At 36.8% G+C, this 26722-nt stretch overlaps 2 protein-coding genes and 1 long non-coding RNA gene across 3 annotated transcripts in view; 1 reads left to right on the top strand and 2 right to left on the bottom strand.

The window, feature by feature from the left end:
- Window positions 1–13015, bottom strand: part of LOC111453136 — a 15761-nt gene extending 2746 nt beyond the window's left edge. The window contains exons 1-2 of the long non-coding RNA XR_002712225.1: window positions 12992–13015; window positions 12560–12564 (exon numbers count right to left, since the gene is read on the bottom strand). This is a non-coding gene — a long non-coding RNA (uncharacterized LOC111453136). The remainder of the gene's footprint in view (window positions 1–12559; window positions 12565–12991) is intronic.
- LOC111453132 (protein GrpE-like) lies at window positions 4668–7894 on the bottom strand. Its single transcript, XM_023094098.1, has 3 exons — window positions 7566–7894; window positions 6267–6800; window positions 4668–5183 (listed from the first exon to the last, which is right to left on the bottom strand). The coding sequence occupies exons 1-3, from the start codon at window positions 7821–7823 to the stop codon at window positions 4965–4967; spliced, it is 1011 nt and encodes a 336-aa protein (XP_022949866.1). The 5' UTR covers window positions 7824–7894; the 3' UTR covers window positions 4668–4964.
- An 11426-nt stretch (window positions 13016–24441) lies between the features above and the next one.
- Window positions 24442–26172, top strand: LOC111453749 (presenilin-like protein At1g08700). Its single transcript, XM_023094970.1, has one exon. The coding sequence runs from the start codon at window positions 24558–24560 to the stop codon at window positions 25926–25928; it is 1371 nt and encodes a 456-aa protein (XP_022950738.1). The 5' UTR covers window positions 24442–24557; the 3' UTR covers window positions 25929–26172.
- Window positions 26173–26722: the final 550 nt, after the last annotated feature.

Below are 26722 nucleotides of genomic sequence, written 5' to 3'. Positions count from 1 at the left end.
CATAAGATCTAATATATACATAAATCCAAAAAAAAAAAAAAAAAAAAAAAACCAATTAGAATGAATTCAAAGAGAAAATAAGATCTAGATTTACCACGACCCAAGAAAACTTCTTTCTAACTCAAGATTTCAAATGACTCTAAGATAGTTTGTTGTAACAACTCAACCCAGGTCTACTCTTTGGGCTCTTCTGTTCGGGCTTCCCTTAGAAGGATAGCATTGTTCCCTCTTTAGCTGAGGTGGGATCTTATCATCCACTCCCTTGGAGGCCCACGTTTTAAAACGTGTATATTAGGGAGATGTTTCCATACCCTTATAAGAATGATTTGTTCCCTCTACAACGGATGTGAGATCTCACAATCCACTCCCTAAGAATGATTTGTTCCCTCTACGACGGATGTGATATCTCACAATCCACCCCCTAAGAATGATTTGTTCCCTCTACAACGGATGTGATATCTCACAATCCCACCCCCTTCGGGGCCCAGATTTTAAAACACGTATATTACGGAGATGTTTCTAAGGAATGGTTTGTTCTCTTTCCAACCGATATGGGATCTTACAATCCACCCCTTGGGGCCTAGCTTCCTCACTTGCATATCGTCTAGTGTTTGACTCTGATATTACTTGTAACAACCTTAACCCATCACTAGAAGATATTGTCATCTTTGAGCTTCTACATCATAGGTGATCTACAGGATCTAAAACCTAAGGCTCTGATACCAAATGTAATTAACGCTCCTAATTTTCTTAACCTAATTAGTGACGTCATCCTATGCATGCTAATCACATATGCAAAAATTCATAATAAATACCTTTAAAATAAAGGCATGGACTTACATATTCAGTTCAAAACACGAAATTAAATATCAAACTGCATTAAAAACTCCTATAAACTACTAATTGGAATTCAGTGCAATCTTGGCATTTTCAGCGTTCATCATCATATGTGCACGAGAGCTTTACCTTTACCTGAAAAATATAAGGTAGCACATGACTCAAGTATTTTAAGAAATAGCCAGTAAGTCACTCCACTATTGGGGTTAGTAATGCAATCACACACAAGACATGAATGAAACCTATCGTTTAGAAACCATAGCATGACCTTAGGCTCTTTCCAGTTTCGGACAAGGTTGGATGCATGGTACTTCTCCACACGGTCCAAGTACGCGCATATGCGCTCACCAGGCAGGCTTCGTATACGTACCCTTTGGGCCTGAATTGGTCGGGAACAACACATTACACATCACCAGACACCTCAGAAAAGGAAAGACTCGCACGATATCATAGTGAACATAAATATCGAAGGTGCGGTAGCAACGGGGGCACGTCTGGTGACCGGTGATGCAACAGCAACAAGAAGACTCGTGACTGTCCTTCCTCGGACACTGTGGGTCGACAAACAGAATGGCAGTGATGATTCATGGTGTGGGTAACGTGCAATGTTTGTCTAATGACCAACGTGGCATGCGACTCTAGCGGTCTAGCCAATAACACGATAGAGAGGAGATGGGTGGCGGCTGCTTAGTGAAGAAGAAGATGAAGATGATCATCATCTCCTCTTCTCGTTTACAAGTGGTTTCTTCTGGCTGGCAATTCCCTTTGACAAACGTGATCTCTCAACTATGTAAAGTCTTCACTTCTCTAGCCACAATTTGTACCGGCTCTTCCTCATAGTTCAAACCTTTATCTAATCATAGGGGTTCAGAATCTATCATATGAGATGGTCTGCTATATATCATCATAACATCGGTACATAGAACACACTGTGTACTGATCATTCAAGGTGAACGACTTTTCCTTATTGGTCAACTCGGTAAGGGGGGTGGTGATCTTGGAAAAATTTTGCACAAACCACCGATAATAACCGACTAGACCAAGAAAATTTTGTACCTCGGTCACATTAGTCGGGCGAGGCCAATTTGTCGCAGTTTCAATCTTTGTTGGGTCTGCAGTGATCCCCATTCGTGACAGTACATGTCCAAGGAATCCTTCTTGTTATAACCAGAACTTACACTTGGAGAAATTTGCATATAGCTTGTTTGTCCTTAGAGTGACCAACACCTTCCTAAGATGTTGCTCGTGTTGCTCCCTGGTTTTGGAGTACACCATGATATCATCGATGAACACGATCACAAAAATATCTAGAAATTCTCTGAACACTTTGTTCATTAGGCCCATAAACGTGGCTAGAGCATTGGTTAAGCTAAACAACATTACTCTAAACTTGTAAGTTCATACCTTGTGCAGAAAGATGTTTTAGAGATATAACTCTACCTAGTCCTCGACTGATGGTAGCCTGATCGTAAGTCAATCTTTGAGAACATCATTGCTCCTTGTAGCGGATCATACAGATCGTCAATCCAGGGTAAAGGGTACTTGTTCTTAATTGTCACTTTGTTGAGCTCTTGATAGTCTATGCAAAAATGCATAGACTCGTCCTTCTTTTCACAAATATCACTAGGGCGCCCAAGGGTACACACTCTTGTATAAAGTCTTTATCCAGTATCTTGGATCTGCAACTTTAATTCTTCTACCGCAGGAGTCATCTTGGAAATAGGGGTTGTTCTCAACTCAAGTACAATTTCAAATTCCACGTCTCGCTTTGGAAGTACATTGGAGAGATCTTCCAGCAATACTTCCAGCAATACATTGGAGAGATCTTCCAAGTCAATGGTCACCTCAGTTCGCCATGTTCCACCACATGAGCTAATATCCCTCGAACACCATATGAGAGAATCTTCCTTGCCTTTAATTTTGTGACCTATTTTAGGGACTATTTCCACTATGGACCCCTTGAACTTGAAGCTTGGGCAGCCAAGAGGTCTGAATACAACTTCTTTGTTAAAGTAATCAATGGAAGCATGGTTACTAGCTAACCATTCCATTACTAAGATGATGTCAAAATTTTTCATATCTAACACTATCAATGTCACATCCATCATGTGACTTGACACAAAAATTTAACAGTCCTTCACCTTCTCGAAGGCTTCCTTTCTCTCCCCTGTTGGGGTATCCACGAACAACATGTACCATAGCAGTTCTATTTCCACCCTGATGTGTTTTACAAAGTCAGTAGAGATAAAGTCATGGGTGGACCCAGAATCAAACAATACTCACGTATAATGTCTAAGAATAGATAGCGTACCTGTGACTGCTGTGTTGGAGTCTTCCAACTCTATGTCAAATGGTAGTGTATATTTGGCCCGGTTGAGGGAATGACTTTAGGTTTAAGGTCAGTTGGTTGCTAGTGGGCTTGGTGATGCCACTTGCATTATCTAGAGCGACCTTTCCCACTGTTGGTGCAAAATGCACTATCATGTGGTGGGCTATGTGGGCGGTCATGTGGTTTTCTGCAATCTTGGTTTAAGCTAGTCTTACCTTGGCATCGTGGTACCTTGGAGGAGGTAGGTGGCGTGGTCAACTGTCATGCCTAGATGGGATTGTGTGTCTTCAAATGCGTATTCCCTATCGTCAAGTGCCTCAGCTAGTTAGAACGTTGTTGCATAGTTTGGTGGAGGATGCGCTGACACCATTCCTTGAACATCAGATCTCAAAACCATAAAAAAGCACTCTACCTTCTCTTCTGTCTCAACTAGTCTCGGGGCAAAGTGGGATATACGGTTGAACTCTCATTCATACTCCTCCATTGATTTGTCTTCTTGTTCTATGCCTTCTCTTCTATCTCAACTAGTCTCGGGGCAAAGTGGGATATACGGTTGAACTCTCATTCATACTCCTCCATTGATTTGTCTTCTTGTTCTATGCTTAGGGATTCAGGTTGCTCTATATCGCACCACTAGTTTGAAGTATTTTTGGAGTAATGCTCCTTTAAATTTAGTCCAAGTGATCTCGTTTTCGTTTACGAGAATCGCTCTAGAGGCTGATTGCCACCATAGTTAGCATTGTTACATAGAATAAAAGTGGAACAACTTAGCCTCTGTTCTTCTCGGCACTTCATGTGTCGAAAAATCTCATCAATAGAAGATAACCACAGTTCAACTGCCACTGGGTCCTGGGACGTTCCATCAAATACTTCAGGGTCTCAACGTTTGAAGTCTATGAAATACTTGTTTCCTCCGTCGTGTCGACGTTTCCCTGATTAGGTTGGGCCATCTGTCTGCCATTTTACACCAAGGTCGAGATCAGTTGAGTCATTTGCCAAGCTGTCTGTACCAAGGATTGCATCACTTCCATCATTGCAGCCATATCTAGTACTTCTAGAGCATTATTGTTTGTGCTCGGTGGCTGGTTACTCGATTCACACAATGTATAATCTTACCACAATCTTCTCAATCATCAAACATAATATGCATGCATTAGATGCCAAAACATTTATTTTTACGATCAAATAGACATCGTACCACACAACACCACAACCATACAATAGCAAACATATTTAACCATTTTAGAAAAAAAAAACGTAACATTTAAGTTTGAATAGAAAGTTCCTACGGCTAAATTAGGCTCAAATTAACTAAATCTGGTAAGTAAGGCTCAAATTAACAAATTACGAATGACCAAAATAAGAATATTACTTCTCAATCTCCTTAAATAAATCAAAGAAATAATTCTTGATGTCCAAATAGGTCAACCTACATTGGAAACAATTCTTCGGTCCATCCATTCCCTAACAGAAGTTCGTAAGTTAATATAATGAACAGAAATAACAATGAAAGAGAGAGTGGTTTCAATTTCCTTCAAATAAATATGGTCCTACAGAGGAGACCTGGCATGCCATTTTGGCCTCAGAAATCAAGGCACATTCAACCATTTCTACAACTTATAGCAAGAAATATCTAAATCAACTACAACACTTCCTTCCCCTGAGAACAGATATCTAAATTCTCCGCCTGCAAAAGCCTGATAACCAAGAACAACAATAAACTCCATCTCCAATCTCTTATCACCCACAAAGAAGATTCAAAAACTATATTCAAAATTGGATTGTGTTCATTCGAGTTTTAAGAAGACTCCGATTCGGAGCCCTCCGAGTTTTCACTCGAATCATGTTCTTCTGATGCTGCTGCTTCATCCGACTTTTCAGGCCCTGGACCGGCTGATACTTTCACCATTGATGGACGCAGGAGTCTCTCACCAAGCAAGAATCCTTTGCGGAACTCGTCGAGTATGATGCCTTCCTCAAACTCTGCGGAGTCCTCCCTCATAATTGCTTCATGAAGCTGTAGCAAGAAATTGATTAAAGAAGTTTCAACTTACCAAACTCGATCCCCAAAAAGAGAGAGATTAAACAGCAGAACCCTGATTAGTTCCATGTTTGATCATGTCATGCTAGTTTAGAATGCAAATCGAGTAGATTTCAGAAAAGAAAAACAAATCACCTCAGAATTCAATGTGATAGAAGGTAGTCGAAAAATCACAATATATCAGACAGAAATAGTAGCCTTGTCATTGATAATAACAATTTGAATAAGTTACAATATTACAGGAGGACGAGGCCTCCTTGAAGCATAAATTTACCGACAAAAAATCACCTTTTGAACAAATAGCCTGAGAGGTACAACTAGTAAAGTCTTCTACCTTTTTGCTCCAACAATGTACACTATCAGATTCACTCTGAACCTGGTCTAGATCTTCAAATTTATCTTCAATAATTCTTTTATCGATCTCCAACCATAAAACCGATAACGGATCCAAGATAGCACACTTCCAAAGTAACTTTCTCTTCTTTGATCCTTTTCCATAAAAAATAACCCATTATAAGATGCATCACTTCTTATGGATGGATCCAGGGAACACCAAATATAATTTACATCACATAGTTTTTTGCAATGAACACTATGAAATAAATTATGATTTATCCTCTCATCATTATCAGTGCAAAACAAAAATGAGAGCAAAAGATCACAATTCTTAGTTTTCCTATGGTCAAAATCTACAAAAATAAATGAATCCCAACAGGTCGGTTCAATTCATATTCATATTTGAGATTCAAAAATCAGATTTCAGGAAAAGATCATCCAGTAATGATTGTAATGTTTGCAAGGAAAGACCCTACACTTTCCTAGTTTCTAGAGTTGGTATTAACTAAATACCACCATTTTACTCAGCAAGTTGCTTGAATAAATCCGTCATGTGCAGGTACTCTAAGAACAAAACAATTTAAACAATTTGATTTAGAAAACAAGTTCATCAGTTATTAGCACCACTGACTGATTAATAGTCACTTAACTTTGATGAATAAAGGGAAAATGAGAGGTACATGAAATGCAAATTCAATAAGATGACAAGAAGCAAGAACTCACCAGTGGGTCAAAAGGTTTCCCAATTGTCTCAACAGGAACTACACCCAATGAGCCCAAAATCTCAGTGAACTGCTTATAGATGCTTTGGTAACTCTGATTGATCTTTTCTTCTCCCTCTGTCTCCACCTTGATCTGTGCCCTAGCTCTCTCAAAATTATCCAGGACACCCAATAACGTCTCTACCACTTCCCCTTGAGCATTTTTTACCAATGAAAGACGTTCTCGCTCTGTTCTCTTCCTAAAATTATCAAAGTCGGCACTGATCCGCAAAATTCGAACCTTCTCTACAGAGAGTTCTTCAGTTAGGGATTCCAACTTCCTTTCAACTGCGAGCTTTTCATCTTCGATCGACTTCAGATATGACTCTATTTCAACTATTTGAGCTCCATTGTTATCTGCTAAAGCCTGCTTATAGGATTGAAGTGCTGATATAATAACTGACTGAGCCACATCCTCAGCATTAACTTCTGCATCATCAGTTATATCACTATCACTTGCAGCATCTTCCACACCAGTATAACTAACAGAAGAGTCCTGTTACATAAATACATGAGCAACAAGAAAGCACAAGGACATGATTTTAGTATAAACTTAATTAAAACAATTGAAACCCGTGCTGTGTGAATTCATTTCTCATAGTCAGAAGTTATTACACTCTCTAAGCATCCAATATCGAAAATCTTCAAATTTTAAAAAACAAAATCAATAGTCCATACTTGCAGGTTTAAAAGAGCATAGTTTAGGCTTCATGGACCATGTTTCATTTCAACAAACCTAAATTTTAGTCTTGAATTGAATGGAGCTTATGGTTCCATCATTTGATTATATTATTGTAGTATCCAAAAAGCTGCATAGAACATAGAGGAATGATTAGACCAAACTCGAATAATGGCCCCAAAACTACGAAAACTGCTTCCATTCTCAATTTTTTTAGTTAATACAAAAATTCGAAATGTCAAGTGGATAAATTCAAGGTGAGATTTGAGAATCAAATGTCTTACTTCATAGATAATTCAGTAGAATAATTAGAACACAGAAATAGACAATGAATTGAAGATAATGCCAGAATGCCGCATTTCCTCTTACAAAACTGTTTCGTAACAGCAATCCAAGAGGCAAATTCGCACTAATTGATAATATTAGACATAACAACGCGATCCTAGAAACTCCTCTGCATAAAACAATATCCTCCAACACTATCCAACCTAATCAACTAAAGAGTCAAACTACAATAGTCCGGTAAAGCTACAGCAACCAAACGGTAAAATAGCCCCAAATAAGAAGAAGAATTAAGTGTACCTCAGCCTCAGATTCACGAACTTCCTCTTCGACCTCGCTAATTTCCGTTTCACCGGAGGAAGAAAACGAGGCGAGCTTCGGGAACCGGAGAGAACGAGGACGAAGTGAAAACTTGGAGGAATTGATGCAAGAAATGGTAGCGTGAGAGGTTCTAAAGGATACAGATAAGGGTTTAAGGGTGGATTTGGATGAGGAAATCGTGGATACAGTTGCCGGAGGAGTTGCCTGAAAAAATGGAGTTCTGAGAACCGTCGCCATGAGAGAATTTACAGAGGAAAGAGAGAGATAAGGGTAAGGAGGAGAGGAAGAAAGTAGGACGTTCGAGAAAGGTTTGGTGAGAAATTATATTAATATTATTAATTTCCCAATTTTCTTTTTTCCAACAGTTATGAAACCATGTGGGGTTAGGTTAACTAACTGACAATGGTTAAGAATTAGTGATGAATTAAATAATAATAATAATAATAAAATCTCATAATTTTTTAATTTTTTTATCAAAAGAAATGGTTCTTAATACATTTAAGAGTTTAAAAACAAAAAATAAAATTTTATAATTTTGAAACTTATAGTTTATGTAACGGCCTAGATCCACTTATGGGTTTTCCCTTTCGGGCTTCCCCTCAAGATTTTAAAACGTGAATGCTAGGGTGAGACATCATAATCCACCCTCCTTTGGGGCCATCGTCTTTCGGGCTTCCCCTCAAGATTTTAAAACGTGAATGCTAGGGTGAGACATCATAATCCACCCTCCTTTGGGGCCATCGTCTTCGTTGGCACTCTTTCCTTCCTTCGGGGACCAGCGAGAATGCTAGGGTGAGACATCATAATCCACCCTCCTTTGGGGCCATCGTCTTCGTTGGCACTCTTTCCTTCCTTCGGGGACCAGCGAGAAGGCTGACACATCGTCTGGTGTCTGGCTCTGATACCATTTGTAACGGCCCAGATCCATCGCTAGCAGATATTGTCATCTTTGGGCTTTCCCTATCGAGCTTCCCCTCAAGGCTTTAAAACGCGTCTGCCAGGGGAGGTTTACACACCCTTATAAATAGTGGTTTGTTCTCCTCCCCAACCAATGTGGGACATCACTGTTCACTCGTAAATTAAATATGAGTTTATACAGGAAAAAGCGTGAACTTCTCTCCCTGTGGCAATCACTAAAAAAAGAGGGTTAACCATCGGTTCATTGGATTCTAGGTCGGATGGATCCAGTGCATGATCCGTAGGGGGTTTTTATCATCAACAAAATTTCTTCAAACTCTTTCCTCTTCTTGCTGTCCCCATGAGGCGGAGCTACCGCCGGTATTAGGGGCCATAGTCATCTCTGATGATCCCACCATAATCTGAATTTTCAAAGAGGACGGACATTCCCGACCCACCAAGCGAAACCATTAGTTTCTTAGTCACGACCAGCTACACATTGTATTCAATATGTCACAGAATTTTTTAAAAATATATTTAATGTATTCCTGAAATTTTAATTTTGGATATGTGAATTTAAAAATATTATTTAAAAAAAATATATTTAATGTATTCCTGAAATTTTAATTTTGGATATGTGAATTTAAAAATATTATTTAAAAACATTTATTAGTCAATTTTTTAAAATAAAATTTTAATTTTAATAACCTTAAAAAAAAAAAATTAATGAATGAGATATTATAATGAAAGAACTTTTAACAATAATTAATTTTTATTCAAAAAAAAAAAATTAATGAATGAGATATTATAATGAAAGAACTTTTAACAATAATTAATTTTTATTCCTTTTTATTTAAATGTGACTTGTTATGTTACCATTTCAGTAATTGTTGCCTCATTTAGAGCCACAAAGACCATAAGATATTAAAAATTATCTCTCTTTATTTTTTCTAAAACAATATAGGGAGAAAAAAAAGGCATATGATACGTTGTCGTAGCTGAAACGTTTGTGAAGCCAAATGGCAGAGATTTCCGTTGAGAATGGAAGAGGAAGTGGAGCGAGACTTCCGTCTCCGTTAGATAAATGGGGTTGGAGGAAGTGTATGAACTACTTGGTAGACTCACGTTCACACGTGTGGGTTATGTGTACGGAAGTACTACACATCTAATTTTGTTTATACTGGAGACCTCCTCTATGATGGTTTTAAATGATAGGTCCCTAATCACATCTTGCATGTGTTTGCATACCCTAACCTCAATAGTAAGGTCATTTACTGAATAATTCTTAAAATACTCAAATCGTGCGCTACTTTTATTTTTCAGGTAAAGGCAAGACACTTATGTACGTACGGCTGACGACAACATCACAAGTAAAAACTATGACATATGCATAGGATAGCAGTATTTAAATTATTAGATTATAAGTTAGTATAGAGTGCGGTCATTTTCAATATTTATTTAGTTTTATTTAATATTTCGTTTGTATTATTTTACAGACCTTCATTTAAAACATGTAAGTTCATAACGTTGTTTCACGAATATGTTTTAAATGTTTATTTCCGTACGAGAGATTATGTTATGAAGATGATAGCAACGGTAGGTTAGTAAAGATCTTGGGTCGTTACAATATTATTTTATGTCAAACTAGATGAGTCAATTCCAACCGTAGAATACTAATTTATAATTGTGGAACTCTAATTTTAATAATTATTTTATGAACAATTAGGTTTAATTAGTTTAAATGATTAGAAGTAACTTTAAATTATTTTATATTAAATTAAGTGAGCCAATTCCGACGTAGAATGCTAATTTATAATTGTGAAACTCTTTCGGTAATTAAATTTCAGAGAGCAGCATTAAGCTATCATTAATTAAGCTATCATTAAGGGATCATAGTAGCTTCGACCTAGGTCAACCGTGTAAGTGGTTCTATTATCGATTCGGTCGGAATACTTGTTTTATGTATGATTACACATGTCCCATGACCCTTACATGTGTCATGTATGTTGATATGTTGTACTATGATGACATGATATATTATAATGAATGTTATGATGATGCATTATACTATGATACGTTATGATGATTACGCATTATGATATGGTGACACGAGTGTATGATGATGATATGACATAGTATAATGACATGGTGATATGTACCATGTTTCATTTCAACGCACCTAAATTTTAGTCTCTGAATCGAGCTTAATGTCACATTCCCTCTTACAAAGTTGTTTCGTAACACGCACCAATTGATAATATTATATGAAAAATACCTCCAAAAGGAAGAAGAATTAAGGATACATAGAAAAATTTACCGAGCAAAGAGAAAAATAAGGGTACATGTCTCAAACCCTAAACCCTAAACGTCGTGTTCTAATATGTCTCAAAAACTTACATTTTCTAGGTACGTGAATATCAAATATATGGAATAAATTCTTATTAAACACGAAATTAAATTTTTTTGGAATCTAATGTTATTTTTTAACTTAAGGGCTCGTTCATACCACTTAAATTTTAAGACCCAATAATTATTATTTTTTTCTTTCTTTGTATTCAAATATTATTTGATTGTTATCTTACCATTTTAATCATTGTTGACCCTAAATTTCTACTTATTCATAGTCGTTACTAACCTCTCATGCTCTGCACTAGTATAGAGTGTCGTACAAAGGAAGTAATATTTTCACCATTGTCGGGACCCAGCTTTAACTTTAAAGGTACATACTCGGGACTACTCCAAAGGTAGTCTTAATGATGAAAGCTAAGAGACCAGTTCAACAAGAGGGTTGAATAATATTAGCATGTCTCATAGATGCAAGAGGAAAGGAAAAGACCCTAGACACCGTACTAGTGAATGAATTTCTAGACATCTTCCCAGAAGACCTACTAGGAATATCCACTTTCCTATCGCATGATGCCAGCTGAGTTGAAAGAACTTAAGGCGCAATTATAAGACCTACCGGACAAAGGCTTCCTTCAACCTAGCATATCCCCTTGGTGTGCGCTGGTGTTGTTTGTCAAAAAGAAGGATGGATCGATGAACTTGTGCATCGATTATAGAGAACCAAATAAGAGAACAATAAAGAATAAATACCTCTGCCTCGCATAGAAGACCTATTTGACCAACTTAGGGAGGTGATGGTATTCTCCAAGATAGACCTTCAGTTAGGGTACCATCAAATTAAGATTAAAGATACGGATATACCAAAAACAACATTTAGGACAAGATAAGGTCACTACAAGTTTGTAGTCATGTAGTTTAGCTTCACCAACGCTCTAGCTATCTTTATGGAATTAAAGAATCGAGAATTCAAGGACTTTTTGGACACGTTTGTTATCTTGTTATAGATGAAATCCTAGTATACTTGAAAACGGACCAAGAACACCTCCGAAAAGTTCTAACCATCCTGAGAGAGAACAAGTTGTACGTCAAGTTCTCCAAATGCGAGTTTTGGCTGCGACAAGTCTCATTCTTGAGACATGTGGTATCAAATGATGAAATATTCATAGATCCAACCAAAATCAAAGAGGTTACCAAGTGAGATGCCCAACTACATTTACAGAGGTACTGAGTTTTTTGGGATTAGCTGGGTACTATTGAAGATTCATGTAGGACTTTGTTAAGATATCCTTGCCACTTACACAACTAACGAGGAAGGGCGTACCATATACATGGAACGATGCACGTGAGGCAAGTTTCCAAGACCTAAAATAAAGATTGGTAACAGCCCCAGTGCTCACGGTACCTGAGAGCTTAGAGGGATACTTGATCTACAATGATGCTTCTGAGAAAGGACTAGAATGTGTGTTGATGCAACATGACAGAGTCGTTGCATACGTATCCCGTCAATTAAAGGAATACGATAAGAACTACCCTATGACCTAGAGTTTGTCGCAGTAGTGTTTGCATTAAAGATCTGGTGACATTATCTGTATGGAGAGAAAACCCAAATTTACACTGACCACAAGAGTTTGAAATAGTTCTTCATGCAGAAAGAGTTGAACATAAGACAAAGAAGGTGGTTAGAACTGGTGAAGGATTACGATATAGATATCCACCCTAGAAAGGCAAACATGGTCTCTGACACCTTAAGTCGAAATACAGCCCACTCGTTGACCATCATTATGAGAGGAGTACGAGTACAAATGTAACGACTCAAGCCCACTGCTAGCAGATATTGTACTCTTTGGGCTTTCCCTTTCAAGCTTCCCCTCAAGTTTTTTAAAACGCGTCTGGTAGGAAAAGGTTTTCACACCCTTATAAAGGGTGTTTTGTTCTCCTCCCCAACCGATATAGGATCTCACAATCCACCTCCCTTCAGGACCCAACATTCTCGTTTGCACTCGTTCCTTTCTCTAATCGATGTGGAACCCCTACCAAATCCACCCCTTTGATGTCCAATGTCCTTTGTAGAAAATGTATTTTGCGTCAACAATATATAATATATTTACTATTCATATGTACCATTAATTTTTACCTTCAACTTCAACTCCCTATATATTTACTTAAAATTCACTCAAGACATAATAAGAATGTATTTACTCTTTGTTTGGTTGGAAAAAAATTAAAAGATAAAATATTTTATGGAAGTATTCATTTATATCATTTATATGATATATATATTAAGATGGAATTTAGAATTACATGTTCCAAACACTAATTTTAACCGAGCTCACTCCAAACATCAAGTCACAAAATTTATTTAGATTTAAACTAGTAACTTCATACGTACATCTAGATCTTATTCGAAAGAGTTTGATGTTAAAGTATTTTCGAATTTAGGGTTTTGAACGTAATAGAATTTGTTAAAGTTTTGGAACAAAGTCGGTGCATTATTCAAAGTAAAATTTATATTCTAAAGAAAACACTTTTATTTGACAAACATTTTTGCAAATAATTCGTTTAATTTCTTTTATAGAATAGAAATCTATGTTTACTCTGAGTTTCAAAGAAAATAATCCTAAAGTAAATTTAATTATATTCGAAGTTATCTATAAAGCTTGATAGTTTGAGACAGCTATGAAAGCACTATTCCCAGACGTTGAAGTTTAAGAGGAAGAAGGAGGGGTACCATAAGTCTATATAAAGTCGTCGAAAGCAAAGCATAACAAAGCAGTAGTATTGTCGAGGTGTTACGTCAAGCATCAAAGTTAAAGATGAGTTTTATGGGGGGAAGTTTGCAAGTGTGTGAGAATTTACCTGCGGAAGGAAGTTGTGCACAGATCGGTAGAGATTGCATTGGAGGAGATTGTCAAGCAGATGAAAGAAGTTGTGAGGTTCGACGGTGTGGTGTGTGTTAGCATGCAAAACATTCTTGACGGGGTCGTTTACCGCATTATGGCGAGGTTGAAGTCCAAAATCAATGACATATGGGTTGTTCAAATCTATACGGCCGACATTTTCGTTCCACGTGATGGCCCTTGGGAATGCAAATCTTAATGAATAGATGAAATTGGCTAAGAATATTTATGAACATAATAACTGTGAATAATAGATTAAATTGGCCAACAATACCAGTAAACAGAATAAAAGATAATGAAAACATTCTAGGGAGAACCGGTAGAGAAAGTAAAGAAAAATATAAAAACACAGAAAACATAGTAGAATTAAAAACACAGAGAGAGAACAAAAAACCGAATATCTGAAAAGTAATTATAAAATATATTATGAAATTATAGTATCTAATAAATTGTATGTCAGCGAACATTGTATTATTATACATATTTATATCCCAAGAAACATTAAATCTAAATGGAAAGATTAAGAATTTGTTAAATACTTAATAAAATTTGGTAAACAGATGCCTTGGCATAAGTGAGAACGAATTCGAGGGACGAAAGCAAGCTAATTTGGAGTTAAATAGAACTTCAGGTAAGGCTATCCAAGTAAGTGGCCTTACTATCGACATAGTTATATTTGATATTTACACGTGCCCTGTGGTTCTGCATGTGTCATAGTGAATTGTTTATGGATCGATATGCTTATGATATGATATGTGTATGTTATAATATGTGAATTGTATGATAATAGTTATGCTACGATGTGTTCAATGATATGTTTGAGATAAGATACGAGAAGGATGCACTGAACGTAATGTAATGATAGGAATACGATACGTTCATAAAATCTTAAGGTTAGGTTACGTATTGAAGTGCAATGGATATGAGAGATTGACAAAAACGATATGATCACGATCGATTGATAAAAGAATATGAAAGGTTATGAGTAGAAAGGGATAGAATTATGATAGATTGATAGACCGATAGCATTAGAATACGTTCCTATAATGATATGACTAAGGTATGTTCATGTAACGTTATGACTGTGATAGATATAAGAATGCACGAAATGTTTATGATATGATATGATTATGATACGACATGTGAATGACGGATATATATATATATATAATATGATATAGTTATGCAATTTGAATGATATAATGTGATTGACATGCAAAATGGCGAACTAGCATGAAATACACCCCCGACATATGCATGAAAGATATGATAAACGATATGTAAAATGATATGAAAAACGATATAATCTGTACGAAACGCTAGTGGGGTTGTATTAAATGATAATTAAAATGGAAAAAATGTTGGGGTATCATGCATTATTGTGTGCTCATACATTGGGGGATACCCCTTACCCTTCACAATATTACGAACACGTACGTTACGAGGCAGAAAAATGATCATTATGATTATCATAATATTGTGATAACCAAGCAGGAGAACGATCATTATGTTTATCATAATGCTGTAATGATTAAGCAGGAGAACGATCATTATGTTTAACCTAATGCTTCCATGAGGGTTACTAGTTCTAACGGGTGTCCGGTCTAAGGAGCTCCCAAAGTATGCTCGTCCAACAAGGAAAATGGTTAAGCGGTGTGCGAACTAACTGGTGAGTCCATACTCGCACGTATGGGCTGTGTGTAGAGTATATGGTATACATCCAAGTTACCCGTTAAGATAGTGCCGTAGGAAAATAAACTGATATGATAGGTCTTGTCATTGCATTCGCATGTTCTTGCATTTAACCCCAATAGTGGGTCACTTATTGAGTATTTCTTTAAATATTCAAGCCAAGTATTGCTTTTATTTTAAGTTAAGGCAAGACATTCCTGTACGGCTAACGACGATATCGAAACTCGAGACCATGACACATATATATTAAACTTGATAGTTTGAGACAGCTATGAAAGCACTATTCCCATATGTTAGAGTTTAAGAGGAAGAAGGAGGAGTACCATAAGTCTATATACAGGTGAAGGTAATAGATAGTTTGTCCGAAGTAAAGCATAACAAAGCAATAATATATAAGAGTTACGTCATCCACGAAAGTTAAAATGAGTGTTTTGGGTGGACAAGAAGGCAATTATAACCTTGGATGCTTCCAACCGTGTAAGAATTTACCTTGTGAATTTCTGCAAAGATTGATAGATTTTGTATTGGAAGTGATTGCCAAAGAGATCAAAGCAGATGTAAGGTTGAACACTGTGGTGTTTATTACTAGCAATTCGTTCGATTACGACATTAGAGTGGAGGTGTGGTCCAAAATCAATGACATATGGGTTCTTCAGCGCACGTTTTCATTCCACGTGATGGCCCTTGGGAATGCAGATCTCTCGAGCTTATCCAACCCAATTAACTCTCTCTCCCTACTTACTCTAATACGAAATGGATGATGCATAATTCTATATGCTCTCTCATCGATCAATAAAATAAACTTAGTTACCTATATCTCTTTTTCAATTCAGCCTGTCTATCCTTTTGTATCTCTTTTATATATAATAGATCAAAATTTGTAATGGCCCAACAAATAAAATAAAATGATTAAAATAAAATAAAATAAGTTAATTGATTAAGGAGGGAACGGTTTCATCTCCCTCGTGTCTCAACCAATCTTTTCAAACCCTTGTTATGTCCTGCAACAAAAAGGAAGAAAGGAGAAAAAAGAGAAATGTCTCAGAGATGTTGGAGATTTAGAGTAAGTTATATCACAGATCTCCTTTTTCTTTTATCGTAATTTCATTTTTAGAAAATCATCAATTATATGTTTGGTCTTCTCTAACTTGTTGCAATTGTTTAGCTTTTGAGTTTGAAATGAGATGTAAATACTAATTCTAGCCAATAATGTTAGATCTCGCCAAATTATCAATAATGTCAGATTTGGCCAAAGGCATCGATTGTTCATAGATATTGTTGGCCAATTTAATCAATTCATTTGGTCAGCAATATCTCTAAACCCAATGTATGTGACAAAATAGAATAAAATGAAAAACACAGTAAACAGAATAAAATGAAAAAACAGATGGAGAATAGAACACAGACAACATAATTGAATCAAAAACAGATAGGGAGAACGAGAGAAAGAAAAGGAAGATCTCAAAAGTATTAAATTGTTAGCCCTAGTGAATATAATAACAAAAATATTTATGAAAGTAATTATCAAATATGTTATGAAATGATAATATCTAATAAATTGTATGGCAGTAGACATTGTATTGTTAGACAGATTTATATCCCAACAAATATTAAATCTAAATGTAAAGATTAACAAAATTTAGGAATTAGAATTACAGAAAGAATTCGTTGAACATCTTTAACTGGGGAAGCGTCTTAGCATAAGTGAGAACGAATTTGAGGGACAAAAGCAAGCTAATTTGGAGTTCGATAGAACTTTACCTAAGGGTATCCAAGTAAGTGTCCTTACTATCGGCATAGTTATATTTGATGTTGACACGTGCCTTGTGATTCTGCACGTGTTATATATATTGATATGTGAATTGTTTATGGATCGATATGCTTATGATATGATATATGTATGTTATAAGATGTGAATTGTATGATAATATTTATAGTACGATGTGTTCAATGATATGTTTGAGATAGGATATGAGAATGATGCACTAAACATAATATAAGGATAGGAGTACGATACGTTCATGAAATGTTAAGGTTAGGTTACATATCGAAGTGCTATGAATATGAGATATTGATAAAATCGATAGGGTCACGATCGATTGATAAAAGAATATGGATAGATTATGGGTAGAAATGGACAAGATTATGATAGATTGATAGAACGATCACGTTAAGATACATTCCTGTAATGATATGACTAAGGTACGTTCATGTAACGTTATGACTGTGATAGATATAAGAATGTTAAGGCTATGATAAGTTAAGGAACGATATGACCAAGAAGTGTTTATGATATGATGTGATTAAGATACGACGTGTGAATGACAGATATATCTATCTCTATCTATCTATCTATCTATAGATATATATATATATATATTGATATATGATATGAAACATGTTATGGTACGAGATATGTGACAATTGACATGTTTATAAGATGATATATTGTGATGCGATATGTTATGGTATGATATGTATATGATGAAAATTGTTATGTCTGGAAGTATGAAATGTTATGATATGATATATTTATGCAATTTGAATGATATAATATGATTGACATGCAAAATGACGAACTAGCATGAAATAAAACCCCAATGTATGCATGAAAGATATGATAAACGATATGTGAAATGATATGAAAAACGATATGATCTGTACGGAACGCTAGCGGGGTTGTATTAAATGATAATTAAAATGGAAAAAATGTTGGGACCTCATGCATTATTGTGTGCTCATGGATTGAGGATATCCCTTACCCTTCACAATAATATGGACGTGTACGTTACAAGGCATAAGAACAATTGTTATGGTTATCATAATGCTGCAATGACCAAGCAGGAGAACGATCATTACGTTTATCATAATGTTGCGACGATTAGGCAGGAGAATGATCATTATATTTTACCTAATGTTGTCGTGACGGTTATAGTTCTAATGGGTGTTTGGTCTAAAGAGCTCCCAAAGTATGCTCACCCGACAAGGAAAATGGCCCACGGTGTGCGAACTGACTGGTGAGCCCATATTCGCACGTATGGGCTGTGTAGTGTTGAACACAACTCTCCGTGAAAAACACTCGCACACTTTATTAAGACCAATCAAGAAGAGATTTACAAAACACTCGTAGAAACTACTACTTTGTATTGCTTGGGATTTCTTGAGATGATGAATAAGTAGGATGGAGGGGTATTATACTGGAGATAGTCAATCTATTCCTAAATTTCTTACTTTTTTTTTTCTAAAATACCTAAATCATATTCCTAAATTTATTCCTAAAATCCCTACCTTCTTTTCTTAAATTTATTTCTAAAATCCTAAATCATAAATATAATTACTCATACCATGGTTGGGCTTAACCCTATTGGGCTAGTGATGACATTTTAACACTCCCCCTAATACTAGTCCACATTCGTTGCACCATTTTGAGCTGACAGCGAAAACTCTCATGTTTGCCAGTATTCAGCCGTTTTATAAACAAGTTTGCCACTTGATCATCTGTCTTGATCTTGATCTGCTGCATCTCGATTTCTTCCATCAAGACTTTTTCTCTAATGAAATGGTAGTGTACTTCCACATACTTTGTTCTAGCATGAAACACCGAATTTTCTGTTAGACGAATAGCAGATTGGTTGTCGCAATGAAGTGGTATTGGATAGTCAATTTTCTAGTGCCAATCTTCCATCAAGAGTTTTAGCAATATACTTTCCTAGGCTACTCCAGTGCTGTTTTGTACTCTGTTTCTCTGATACTTGACCTTTGAGTATCGTGATACCGTTTGACATATCTCAAGGTCCATCGGACCGCATCCTAATGAGGCTTCTTTAGACTTCGCATATACTGACCAATGACTCCAACTTCATTTTTTAATTCATTTGGTTGGCTCATGTAGATCTCCTGGTCCAACTCTCCATGCAAGAAAATATTCTTCATATCCATCTGCCAAAATTTCCAATCTGTATTAACAAGTGGTAATACTTCCTTCTCTGAGGGCCACTCCTCTTCCATTATACCACTTTGATCATCAATCATGTGGTTTGAGCATCCTGAATCAATGATTCAATCATTCTCATAATCGATATGGTCTCCCATCATCGCCATGAGTGCTAGCTCATCTTCTTCTATGGCATAAAGTACCTTTGCATCCCATTCCTCCTCTATCTCCATGTTGGAGGATGCCAGATTGCTTCCGACAGATTTTTTTTGGACCAACAATCTTTGGACATGTAGCCCTTCTTCCCGCAACTGTAGCAGATGCCTTCAAATCTCTTCCCTTGAGAGTTATTGTAATCGTTCTTCTGAGCTCTCCCTGATTGTACAGTTCCTTGGCGACTTCTTCTTTTGTCACCATTGTATCCACGCTTGGTAGACGACCTATTATTGCTCCAGCTTTCACTTGTGTAGAGTGCTTCGTCTTCACCCTTCAATGTGATGCCTCCTATTTGTTTAGCCATGGCTTCTTGGCTGGCTAACAAATTTTCAAACTCTACAAGTGATGGTTGAGTGGGCCATCCGTGTACAGCAATAATAAAGCTTCTATAGTCTGGTCGCAATTCATGGATTATAATCCTCTTCATTCGAGATTCTACAATGACGGACTTCGGGTCTAGTTCAGTAATCTCCCGACAGATCGACTTGACCTTGTAGAAGTACTGAGCAATCGCCATGTCACGTTGTAAAATTGACAACAACTCATTCTCCAGGAGTTGTAGCCTTGTATCGTTCTTCTTTGAGAACAAAATCACGAACGTGTCCCATGCTTCTTTCGGAGTCTTGTCATCCCGAATATTCTCTAACATCTCTTCTCTGATTGTGGTCTTCAAGGCAAACATTGTTTTGTCTCCTTTGATTCTCCATTTGCGCAAGGCGTCGTTAGAATCCTCCTCTAGCAGCGTAGTTTCGCACCCGCCAACGATCTCCCAAAGATTATGTCCTTGTAAATAAGACATCATGCATGTTGTCTACGTGTTGTAGTTGTTGTTGTTGAGTTTTTTGATTCCTCCAACGATTTGGAAATCACCCATCGTGTTGGCTATACCTCAGTAATACCAAACAAGCTCTTTCGACACAAGATTTGCATAGTCACAGACTACTCACGACACAAAAGAAACTCACTCACTACTAATCTCAAAAAATCATTTCTGATGTGGAAGATTAGACAGAGCTGCAGCTACAGATTCCAAGAGATCAGATAACCTACACTAACCTCACTCTGATACCTTGTTGAACAAAACTATCTGTGGGAAACACTCGCACACTTTATTAAGACCAATCCAGAAGAGATTTATAAAATACTATGTAGAAACTACTACTTTGTATTGCTTGGAATTTCTTGAGATATGAATAAGTAACACTCGGATTGGGATTGAGATTTCTTGAGATATGAATAAGTAACACTCGGATTGGGATTTCTTGAGATATGAATAAGTAACACTCGGACGGTTTATTAAGACCAATCCAAAAAGATTTACAAAACACTATATATAAACTACTACTTTGTATTGCTTAGATTTCTTGAAATATAAATAGGTAGGATTTCTTGAAATATAAATAAGGTGGAGGGGTATTTATACTGAATACTAATCCATCTATTTCTAAAATTTCTCAACCTCTCCCCTAAAATACCTCCATCATTCTTTTAAATTTATTCCTAAAATCCCTAAATCATTTTCTTATATTTAAGTTTACTAAATAGGTGAATCATTTTCCTAAATTTATTCCTAAAAATCCCTAAATCATTTTCCTAAATTTATTTATAAGATCCTGAATCCTAAATATAATTACTCATACAATGATTGGACTTAACCCTATTCGATAGTGATGACATTTTAACATGTAGAGTATATGGTACACATCAAAGTTACCCGTTAGGATAGTGCCGTATAAAAATAAACTGATATGATAGGTCCCGTCATTGTATTCGCATGTTCTTGCATTTAACCCCAATAGTGGAGTCACTAAGTTTTTCTTTAAATACTCAAGTCAGGTGCTACTTCTATTTTAGGTTAAGGCAAGACATTCCTATACGGCTGACGATGGCGTCGCAACTCGAGACCATGGCACATGCATAGGGTAGTCGTATTTATTTTCTTAGACTTAGGCTAGAATATGATGTTTTTAATTTAAACGTCTATTTATTTTATTTAGTCTTTTGTTGTGTCGTTTTTAAAGGTATTTTCAAAACACGTAATCCCATGACTGTGTTTTAAGATGATGGTGATGTTTTATAAAAGTTTAAATGAAGTATTTCCGCATTCAATGTTTATGATACAACGACCTTAAATTAGGTAGAAAATTTTGGGTATTCATTTATTTAAAAACAACTAGCTTCTATATCTTGAATGAATTTTCTCCAATCACAAAAGTAGCTTGAAATGTTGGAGTAATGTCACGACATGATTTACGAGGCTTCGAATTTCGAACCATGAATAAAAAGACGAAGAAGAAAGTTTGTCAAATAAAAATAAAAGATGACAATTCGATAAACTTCAAATTAAAATAAAGAAGGACAAACAACACAATTAAATATAAAACAATTTCAAACTAGAAGACGGTGTTGTTCAAATTTGTTACAAAGGAGAAGACGATATCGGAATACAATATTACATAGATCCAGTGGGATCGTTTGAAGAGACCATTCTTGTATGTCAGATTTCTAAATTTCTAGTTGTTTCCTAATTTCATTAATTTTCGTTAAGATTATTTTGATTTGGGTTGGAGAAATAGATACCAAAAGTTCTCTATGTGTTTTAGGTCATTTTTGTGATGATCCATCATAAAAATTTGGACAAAAATCTACCAAAATTGGGCAACAAGTCAATAGCGCCCAAAGAATAGGTTCGAAGTTGAATCTTCTTTAGCTTTGGAACAACCCTCTCGTATGCACAAACTCGACCCACGTCCACCGCTTATCCCAAAGTCCACTCCTACACAGTTCAATGCGCGTGAAGCCTAGGCCCAACTCCAGCACCTAGTCGACAACCTGATTCATGATCCAAGCTGTCCATGACCAAAACTGACTCGACCCCCAACCCAAATCGGCCTAATCCACTACTTTACCGATAATCCAACTCAACCCATGACTCACGCCTCGACCCAACCCACGACCCGCGCCCTTCTCTAGTGTCTCATTTTGGCTTATTTGGCTTGGATTGCATAATTTTTACCCACTTCGACCCTTTCTATCATTTTTTACTTTTTTTTTAAGTGTTTTTTTTTTTTTTACCCTTTCAAGGTGTTGAGGTTATTAGGAACATTCTTTGGTCAATTTGAATTACTATTTAGTCAAAAGTAGATTTAATTGCTATCATTAGATGAACTAAATCATTTATTATCCCTTAGCTGGGTGTGTCCATGTAGGTTGAACTAGATTGCAAAATACAAATATGAGCTAGCATTAAGGATAAATTAGTGACTTTGGCTTAGGCCAACAATATAAGTGACTATTTGTTTGGTTGAATGAATTGTATAATGTATGAATGATGCAGCATGTCGTGTTTTATGCATTGTTTGATGTTTGTTATGTTAATACTCTAACGAGCGAATAAAAAAACATAATAATAATAATAAAAATAAATAAATTCAACGTGGTCATCGAAGACTTGCGAGAATTCTTGCAACACCAAAATTCTCGTTCCAACCTCGACCACGCTTTCCCCCAACTCCTAGACATGCCAAACACGAAGATCAACGACCTCCTGACCCACTCCAGAAGCCCACCTGTAAGGAAAAGAGAAGGAACGAGAGAGTGAGAGAGAACGAGAAAGATAGAGAGGGTCTGAATTTTTCCAACGAGATAATCGAGGAGATTTGGCGTCGAAACGACCAGCCCACACTACAAAAAAGACCACCAACGACTACACGTACAGAGATTGTAAGTTCCCACGCTTTAACAACGTCGCTATTCGTTGGAAATGAGATTTGGGTTTGGATTTTTGGAGCCTTATACATCTATGTGATATAGGTGCTTACAAGCCATGAAACGTTGTGGACGGAAGAAGGGGACAAACATAAAAGAATCGAAGGAAAAACGACAAGAAACGGACAGTGGAGTACAGTTTACATTGGGGAGAGAAAACGATCAAAGTTTTTAGCGTGAACAAAGTAAGAAAGACAAGTCTTGTAGTTCATCATTCATCATCATTCGTGCATAAGCGTTTTACCTTTACCTTAACAATATAAGGGTAACACGTGGCTTGAGTATCTTAAGAAATACTCAGTAAGTCACTCCACTGTTGGGGTTACTAATGCAATCACACATAACATGATTGAGACCTATTCTTTAAAACCGTAATATGACCTTAGGCTCCTTCCAATTCCAAGCAGGATTGAATATGTAGTACTTCCCCACACACGACCCACGTACACGCACGTGGACCCACCACGCAAGCTTGTATACATACCCTCTGGACCTAACTTGGACGGGCACAATGCATTAACACATCACCAAACACCGCAAAAAAGGAAAGGCCCAATGATATCATGGTGAACATAAATATCAAAAGTACGCGTCCGTGCTAGCATAACATAATAGAGAAGTATCCCAATGCACATGACATACATACATGTATGAGGTCCCTATGATTTTCATTCATAACATAACATTAACATCATTCTCTTTTTCCTTTCATCTATGACACAGTACATATACATCATATATATATATATATATATATGACAATCATCACATGATCCATCACTTAGCTTTACATGGCAATATATAACATGACGTACCTAGTAATTCATTACCACATGCATACATATCATAGCATCATATGTCATTACATAGAACACATATACATAACATAAATTATATGTACTACGTGTATATATATACATATACATATATATGTACATATACATATATATATATATATATACACACATGTATACCACATATACATATACATATATATACATATACATACACATATATATATATATAAAATAAAAAGAAATTAAATAAAATAAATTAAAAAAAAAAGGAAATAAATTAAAATTTATTTTTCCAACAAGTCTACACCCTACAGACAGAAATTTCCCCTTTCTTCCTCCCTCCTCGGAAGGCGTTGAAATGGCACTGGAAACTCAGAATCTCTGATTTTATCCCAACTGCTCGCCGTCGCCGGAATCCACCGTCATGGAATCTAGCGTACTGGAGACGATCGGTGTCGAGATCATCGGTGTCATGTCTCCGGTTTCAATCTGTATGCTTCTCGTCGTTTTATTGGTCTATTCCCTCTCTTCCGCTGACCCTCTCGCCTCCGCTCCGATTCGCACCGCCGCGAATCTCGTCTACCTCGAGAGCCCTTCCGATTCCGCCGCTCAGAAGCTAGAAGGTGCTCTTCTCAATGCTTTGGTCTTCGTCATTCTCATCGCTGTTGTTACTTTCCTTCTCGTTGTTCTTTATTACTACAACTTTACCAATTTCTTGAAGAATTACATGCGATTTTCTGCGTTTTTCGTGCTTGGTTCCATGGGAGGCTCCATCTTCTTGTCTATTATCCAACATTATTCTATACCGGTTGATTCGATTACTTGTTTGATTTTACTGTTCAACTTTACGGTGGTGGGAGTGCTCGCGGTTTTCTCAGGAGGAATCCCTATCATCATGAGGCAATCGTATATGGTGTTTTTGGGTATAATTGTGGCTGCTTGGTTCACGAAGCTGCCTGAGTGGACTACTTGGAGTTTGCTCGTAGCCTTGGCTCTGTATGATTTGGTGGCTGTTTTGGCACCTGGTGGACCTCTTAAGCTGCTGGTGGAGTTGGCCTCGAGCAGGGACGAAGAGCTTCCAGCTCTGGTTTATGAGGCTCGGCCTACGGTCTCGAGGGGTCCAGAGAATCGGGGGGGATTGGGACTGTTGGTTGCTGGAGTCTCAGATTCTGGATCAATAGAGCTTCAGGCACCTTCTGATAACAATTTGAACCGTACTGGGAATGAAAACCGACGTAATTCTGATCGCCCTGCTGCAGACTATCAGAATTTTCAGAATGAAGAGGTTGAAAGAAATGGAGATGAAGGGGAGAGGTCACCGTTAGTAAGTTACTTGCGAGAAAGACAATCATCAGAGAGCGGATCATCTGGTTATTCAACTGAAGTTCTTACTCCAGATATGCGTCGACACTTTGGCAACAGAGAAACTGAAATCCTTATAGCTGAGGAATTGTCTCCTCTGGTTGAATTGCCATCGTCGCAAAACCAGAGAGAAACGGCAAGGGTTGCCCATACTGAGGTTATGAGTAGAGGTATTAGGCTTGGTCTTGGGGACTTTGTGTTCTACAGCGTCCTCGTGGGTAGAGCTGCAATGTATGATCTGATGACAGTCTATGCTTGTTATCTTGCTATCATCTCAGGACTTGGATGCACTCTCATTTTGTTATCCGTTTGCCATCGAGCTCTGCCTGCGCTTCCCATATCCATCACTTTGGGTGTCATGTTTTACTTCTTGACTCGGTTAGTTATGGAGCCGTTTGTTGTAGGGACTGCCACAAATTTAATGATGTTCTGATTCTACCTTTTTTTCGAGAGTTCAAATCCCATAGTAGAGAAATGTGATGATTTAATAGGCACTGGATTGAATGACAGTGGAAGTGCATATATTCGTATAGAGTCCCTTTTCTCCTTGTGCATCTGCAAGTGTTTCAATGGTAGATTTTAAGCTCAGCAATGCTCACAGGTCACCATTTCTAAACTGTTTAGAGAAACTATTATATGTCATCATAGTGATTTTTCAAATTCTCGATTTGATTTCAGTTACTCTTTCTTCGTTACTTGTATTCTTCGTATATTTGCATTTCATTCTCTGTTCATACAAAATTGAGATGGTGCTGAATCTAAATTTCACATACTACTTTTATGTTTGACTGAACGAAAAGTGCAGGAGTAGAAAATAATGGGGTGAGTCTTTCGAAATTTCTTTCGAATATGCCTATGCAGGAAAATTACATGACTGACTTCCATCTTGGAGCTATATTGTTATTTATTTATTATTGTTGCTGTTGTTGTTATTGTTTATTTAACATTTTTTTGTTTATTTTGTTGATGAAAAACAAATGTTTCATTGATATGATGAACTATTCAAAAGGGGAGAGTTACAAAAAGGTCCTCCAACTCATCAAGAGTTCATTTAGACTATAACTTGTAGAAGGGGTGAAAAATCATTCCTGTTCTTCCTTTATCTCCAAATACACCAAAGGGAGGCTCTAATGAGTAGGGCCAGAGAATTTCCTTTTCCTTCTTGAAAGGCTGCCTCCAGTAGCTCTTGTAGAAGGTCGTTAGTGTCCCGTCGAATAGGAGTTGCCA

Source organism: Cucurbita moschata, unplaced genomic scaffold, assembly GCF_002738365.1.
Source record: "Cucurbita moschata cultivar Rifu unplaced genomic scaffold, Cmos_1.0 Cmo_Scf00015, whole genome shotgun sequence".
NCBI classification, from domain to species: Eukaryota; Viridiplantae; Streptophyta; class Magnoliopsida; order Cucurbitales; family Cucurbitaceae; genus Cucurbita; species Cucurbita moschata.
The sequence above is the reverse complement of the archived record's forward strand: the minus strand, read 5'-3'. Positions and strand labels throughout refer to the sequence as shown.